The sequence below is a fragment of the Microtus oregoni genome, unplaced genomic scaffold, assembly GCF_018167655.1.
Source record: "Microtus oregoni isolate MIOR12 unplaced genomic scaffold, Mior012 000073F_ref0000255, whole genome shotgun sequence".
NCBI classification, from domain to species: Eukaryota; Metazoa; Chordata; class Mammalia; order Rodentia; family Cricetidae; genus Microtus; species Microtus oregoni.
Genome location: NW_024543986.1, coordinates 474,001 through 480,700, shown reverse-complemented (window position 1 = coordinate 480,700; position 6,700 = coordinate 474,001). Strand labels below are relative to the sequence as shown.

General features: G+C 44.1%; 1 protein-coding gene across 1 annotated transcript; it reads right to left on the bottom strand.

Annotated features, from left to right (window-relative positions):
- Nucleotides 1-5,964: 5,964 nt before the first annotated feature.
- Nucleotides 5,965-6,498, bottom strand: LOC121441144 (mortality factor 4-like protein 2). Its single transcript, XM_041642278.1, has one exon. The coding sequence runs from the start codon at nucleotides 6,475-6,477 to the stop codon at nucleotides 5,965-5,967; it is 513 nt and encodes a 170-aa protein (XP_041498212.1). The 5' UTR covers nucleotides 6,478-6,498.
- Between the last annotated feature and the right edge of the window lie 202 nt (nucleotides 6,499-6,700).

Here is a 6,700-nt window from a genome sequence, read left to right as displayed (position 1 = left end):
GAAATCACCACACTGACATCCAAAGGGGCTATACCAGCTTGCATTCCCACAAGCAATGAAGAAGTGTTCCCTTCTCCCCGCAACTTCTCCAGCATAAGTTGTCATCAGTGTTTTTCATCTTGGCCATTCTTACAGGTGTAAGATGGAATCCCAGAGTTGGTTTGATTTGCATTTCTCTGATGACTAAGGATATTGATCATTTCCTTAAGTGTCTTTCAGCCATTTTAGATTCCTCTGTTGAAAGTTCTCTGTTTAGGTATGTACTCCGTTTTTGTAAATTGGATTATATGTTCCTTTGGTGACCAATTTCTTGCGTTCTTTGTATATTTTGAAGATCAGACCTCTGTCTGATGTGGGGTTAGTGAAGATCTTTTCCTATTCCATAGGTGATCATTTTTTCTTGTTGACCATGTCCTTTGCTTTACAGAAGCTTTTCAGTTTCACGAGGTCCCATTTATTAATTGTTTCTCTCAGTGTCAGTGCTGCTGGGGTTATATTTAGGAAGTGATCTCCTGTGCCAATGCATTCAAGTGTATTTCCTACTTTCTTTTCTATATGGTTCAGTGTGGTTGGCTTTATGTTGAGGTCTTTGATCCATTTGGACTTGAGTGTTGTGCATGGTGAAAGATATGGATCTATTTTCATTCTTCTACATGTTGATATCCAGTTATGCCAGCACCATTTGTTAAATATGCTTTCTTTATTCCATTTGATATTTTTTGCTTCTTTGTCAAAAGTCAAGTGTTCAAAGGAGTGTGGATTAATATCCAAATCTTCTATTCACTTCCATTGGTCCTCCTATCTGTTCTCATGCCAATACCAGGCTGTTTTCAGTACTGTGGCTCTGTAATAAAGTTTGAAGTCAGGGATTGTGATGCCTCCAGAAGTTCTTTTATTGTAAAGGATTGTTTTCGCTATTCTGGGTTTTTTGCTTTTCCATATGAAGTTGTATTTTAGTGAAATTTGTTTGGTGAGGTTGTCCTTTTAAACTGACAAAACATCTCAGCTATCAAACTGCATCAGAGATCTTTGAGAAGGACAAAATTTTACTTGAGTTACTGATTAAAAAGCAACAGCAAACTTACTTGGTTGGCACTTAAAATTACTCCTCAGGGTCCTCCATGGTCACTGTAGGTCATATTTGCCTTTTGCTGTTTAGTGCATGGCCTGCCAGACTCCAGAAGTTCCTGAGGGCTAAGACATCTGTAGGAAGGCAAGCCTACCTTGACTTGAGCAGCTAGGCTGTCAATTCCAGTGATTCTGTCCATGTCTGGAGATCTTCAGTTTAGATGAAAGGCAGTTTTACTCAGTGGTCAGTGCTTGGCAGTTGAAGCGAATTGCAGATGGATGTGTTTTGTGTCCATTTGTCTTCTGTCTTCTTTGGAGGAAATGGAGTGCTGCTGCTAGGAGCCAACCTGACTCTTTTTGTTTTGAAGAGTTTTTTAATAATTAACTATTTAAATGCCATGCCATATTCCCCAGATCTCTGAGCAGTTGAGGGCTGTTTATCAGGTACAGCTACAGTATAGAATCTGCCTGGACATCTGGGTCTGAGCTTGACTGTACTGGCTCTTAACTAAACAGGTAGGATTTACACATGTAAAAGGACAGAAAGTAGAAAAAATTGCTTGCAATAGAAGGTTAACAGCAGAACTGACAATAGTAGAGAACATTTTAATATATTTGAAATGAGGGTTGAATTAAATATAAAGTATTTTTTAAGAGATGTAAAAGTCCATAGCAGTTTAAAACACAAGAGTTATTGTTTTGCAGTCCTAAATGAGATGCAATGAACAGACAATTAGAATATTAAGCATATGAGCATTTACGTTACATGTATGAACACACACAGAGTGAACTGGAATTGGATGAAGTTGATGCTCTTGGTGGGCCCTACCAAAGGCATTCCACTGCACAAAGCACACATGTAACAGAGTCAGCAAAAGGAATTTAGAGACAAAAACATAAGTACTGGGGTACCAGGCAGGGTATCCCTCAGTAAAGATGGCAGAACTTGGTCACCTGACCTGGCTTTCAGCCAAGATGGTAGTAAAGTCACCTGACCTCAGTTAAGATGGAGGTAAGGTCACCTGACCTCAGTCAAAATGGCAGAGGTCACATGTTGTTTGTAAAAGCCATAATTTTTTGAGCTGCAGGGAATTTTAAGTTTAATAATACGAGAGACCTAGAGGCATGTTCTGCCCTGTGGTTGAGATGCCATGTCAGAAGCTGCAATGGGGAGCAAAAGGCTGGAATTGAAAACATCCAACTTATGTATCTGACCAATCTTGTTGGCAGAAGTAGCAGCAGCAGGGACAGTTTGAGGAAACACCTTCCATTTGCCTATGCTCTGATAGTAGTTAGAAAGCTCTCATAAAAGTGGAGCCAGTGGGACACCAGAGGAGCGTGGGTAGGAGCTGAAGAAGTAGGGTGTAAGGTCTGGGGTTTAAGAGCCTCTAAAAGGCATTCATCCCAGAGGGGGACAGACATGGAAAGCTTGCTACCCATAGCTGAATCTGAAAACCCATGAAATGGTGGCACCACAAGATTTGTAACGGGACATCTCCCCCTACAGGCAGGGTGTAAATCATTGTGAATATTGCAGGAGCCGTGGGAGAGTGCCCTCCCCCTGTGGGTAGGATGCTAAAGCCCAACTGGATCCTGTTAGGGTGAATCAGAAGTCAGAGAGGCCAGAGGCCACTCCGAGTGGCCTTTTTCAGCAAGGGAAAAAAATGAAAAAAGAATCTGAGGGACCCTGGGCCCTCAGTCACAGGTGGATCAGCCCTGGGCCATCCAAACACAATCTTAGCTAAGGGAAGCAATGCAGAGATGAATGTCAGTGCAGGGCTCAACTCTCCGTGTTTAGGGGTTGCTTCTCCCATTTCTAGGAACACCAGAAGATTGCTGGGAACTGACCAGTCAATTCCTCAGGTTTGGAGAAATGGTTAAGCTGACCAGAATGGGGGAATCTCACAAATTGAAGCCAGTTGTGTGCATAGAAATCATGCTGGAGAAATCACACCCAGGCATATGGAACTCATGATTGTTGTGGAAAAAAAATACCCCAGGAGAGGGGCTTGGGGAGGGAGAGCCTTCTGAATCATGGCACCAATGAAATGGTAAAAATAAAATTGCAGCAGGATCTCTGGCGGCAGCAGCGGCAGAAATTCTTCAGGTCTCCGAGTGGCAGCAGTGGGCAGCAGGTCCCCAAAGCAGCCAGTCCTGGGCAGGGAATGGCACAGGTCCCAGAGCGGTGGCAGTGGGCCATGTGGCAGCAGGCAGTGAACAATGGGTCCTGAGAGCAGCTAGTCCCAGGCAGGGATGGTACAGTTCCCCAAGTGGCTGCAGCAGGCCATGAGGAGAGAGAGACAGAGGGCATACTATGAGACCATGGTGCAGTTCTCCAAAGGTGGCTGGTTCCAGGGAGGGAACCACACAGCAGACAAGAGACAGACAGATAGGCCGGCCATGCAGAGTGAGGTTGGATATTTATTTAATGGGTAATGGAAGGGAAGGGGGAAAGGAGAAAAACATAGAGAGGGGAACAGAAAGAAAGAGAGAGAGACAGAGAGACAGAAACAGAAAGGGAGAAGTGGGGAAAGGCAGAAGCTGCCTCTTTGAAAGGGAGATGGAAAAGGAAGAAACTCTGGCTGGAAGCTGAATATCAGCTTGCCTTCTTGTCCTCTCTTCCCCCTCAGCCTCCCTCCTTATTGCCTTCCTTCCTTTTCTTCTTCTTTTTCTCAGCCTCTCCTGAGGGGCTGTTCTTAAGTTAAGTTTAAATCCTGGATTTTTTCATCCTGATATCAGCAGGAGTTTGTTTTCTCCCCACTTGCCCAGGTGCCAGCAGACCCCAAGTAGTTAGTCTTCCACTGGACGTGCCCCAGAGAGCCCCAATGCATGTAACATCTGATAAGCTCATCAGTCTCCAAAGCTATAGGAACTGGTCGCTGCTTATCTGACCACTGAAACAGCCCAGGCTGGACTTTCTATGACCTTATAAGGTTCCTTCCTCTGGCCCCTGCTGCCTCTGAGTATACGAATGAAGCACCCTCGATATTATTGCCCAAAACTGATGACATTCCACCACATGGGCCCAAGAAGCCATTTTTCCTAGAGTAAAAAATGTCCCTTGCACCCTCTGGATAAGAAAGCTCTCCACTAACACAGACTCCAGGTTGTTATTCCCCCAATGTACATTGTACAAATGGCTGATCAGGATGCACCTTTGGTCCTGCCCATGCTCTGTCTGTTCCCCTCCCAACCATGCCTGGACAAAGCTGGGGTTTGAACCCAGCACTCTCCCTCCTCCTCATCCTCTTCTTCCTTAGCCCTCTCTTCCCTTCTCTCTTCCTTCTTCTCTAACTCCTTCTTCCAACCTTTCTACTCCTCTTCTTCTTCCTCTTCATTCTCTTTCTAGTGCTTTCCTTCTCTCTGTCTTGCCCCTTTTCTTCATCTTCTTCCTCTTCCTATTGTTCCCCCCCCACTCTCTCTCTCTCCATCCTTCTTCCCCTACTTGTTCTCCTTTTACCTTCTGCCCCTTTCCACTGCTACCATGTCTTCTGGGATCTTCTCTTTTCCTTCATCCTCCACTACTTCTCTTCCCCCACTTCTCCTACTGGCCCTCCTTTTTCTATTCTATCCTCATGTTATCTTCCTCCTCCACTTTCTCCTCCTCCCTTTTATATTCCATCTTTCTACTCCTCCCCTTCCTCCTTTCCTTCTCCTCCTTGCTCTGTCTCTTCTCATATTCCACCCTCTGTTATTTCCCTCTTCTACCACTCTTTCATTTCTCCTTTCTCCTTCCTCCCTTACTTTTCATCCTCATCCCCTTCTCTATCCTTCTTTCCCTCTTTCTCTTCCTTCTCCCCTCCTCACCTCTTTTTTTTTCCTCCTCTTCTTCTCCCCTCCTCTCCTTTGCTCTTCCTCCTTCTCCTCCCTCATTTTCTCACCTTCCTCTCTCCTTCTCCTCCCTCTTCTTTTTCATCCCTCAACTCCCCTCCTCCCTTCCTCCTCCTCCCTCACCTTCTCTTCAACCTCTCCCCCTCCTCTCTCTACTCTTGCTCCTCTCCTTTTCCACCCCCCCATTCCCTATCTTTTTTCTTTCCATCATTCTCTTCATACTCTCTTCCCTCTCTTCTTCTTTTCCTATCCCTCCTCTCCTTTTCCTCCTCCATATTCTTCTCCATATCCTTCTGCCCCTCTCCTCCTCTTTCTCCTCTTTTCCTCCCTTTTCTTTTCCTCATTACCTTTCTCTGTCTCCTCCCACTCTTTTCTTCTTCCTCCATTGTCTTCTCTCCCATCTATTTTTCCTCCTTTTCCTCCCCATCTTGTCTTCCTTCTCCCATTTCTCCTTCAACTCCTCCTCTATCTCCTATCCTTTTCTTTGTTCCCCTCCTCTTCTTTCCACCTATTTCTCTCCTCCCCTCACTACCTCCCCCTCCTCACCTCCCCCTCTCTAGCCTCCCTTTCACTTTATACCCATTCTTCCTTTGTCTTCTCCTCAGTCCTTCCTCTTTTTCTTCCTGTTTTTTTTTCACTTTTGAAACCAAGGAGTAAACCCAGGGCCTCCTTAGCTATATCTCCAATCCTTATATATTTCTAGACAATTTTATATTTTAAATTATGTGTATGCATATGTTTGGAGTATATCCATTATATTGAACCTTTAGCACTAGGAATGAGTGCATGTTATCATATATATGAACACCTAATAGAAATTCATAAAGTGTAAGAATAGAAGCACCAACATTCAAATAAGCAACACAAACTCTTTTAGTGAACATTTATTTGTTATTGAAATACTGATAAAGCATTTAATATTTTTATTCCTGTTCACAATAATAAGCAGACTGAAATATTAAACCCTGTTATACTTTGACAATTTTCAAGAACAACTATAATAAAAACAGCAAACACACAAATGTTTACTGCTCCAGGTCATAACAGGGAGTGGTCAGCTGACCTTCACAGGGCTTGGTAACAATACTCAGCAGAAGCCACTTTGTAATTGCTAGCATTAAATAGAGAAGTGGAATTCACAGCTAGGTATTTAAGGAAATCGTGCAGATACCTAGACACTTGCATAAGACTATGCCTACTAAGGAGGGAATGGGTCAATACAGTCCCAATTTGAGTAAATAATCGTAGGAGGTGTGGAGCCCCATAAATCTGAGACATTGGAATATGAGGATAAGCCAGGTAGATTTCGGCAAACTGGGGCTTTTCAAATTGGCAGAGCAGCTGGGTGCCCAGCATCCTGTTGAAGTACTCTCTTATTCCATATACAAGTTCATCAACAGAATATTCCCTATCATCAGCCTTTCCCTGTGATTTCACAAAAGTGACATACTCTGCGAGAATAGTATCTACATTCTTCTCAGCAGGGAGTTGGAATAACTGCTTATGCTTGTTTATCAGTTCCCAGTCCTCAACAAGACATGGCTTAAGTTCATCAGGCAACTTCAATTCAACTCCCATTCTCACCTTCCCTGCCTGCCCAGATTGACCAGTGGTGACAGTCCCAGCCACATTCTGGTGAGGAATCTGTGGTACTGTGCTGGTACCACTGCCAACTCTGTTTTCTTGAATATTCAGCATGTTCTTTGGCACTGGCATGTTAAGTGCAGATCCTGAAGAAGAGGGTTTCTCCACAGGAAAGCTTTTTTCCATGGAGTGATGACCTTTCCCGACAGGGTACCCG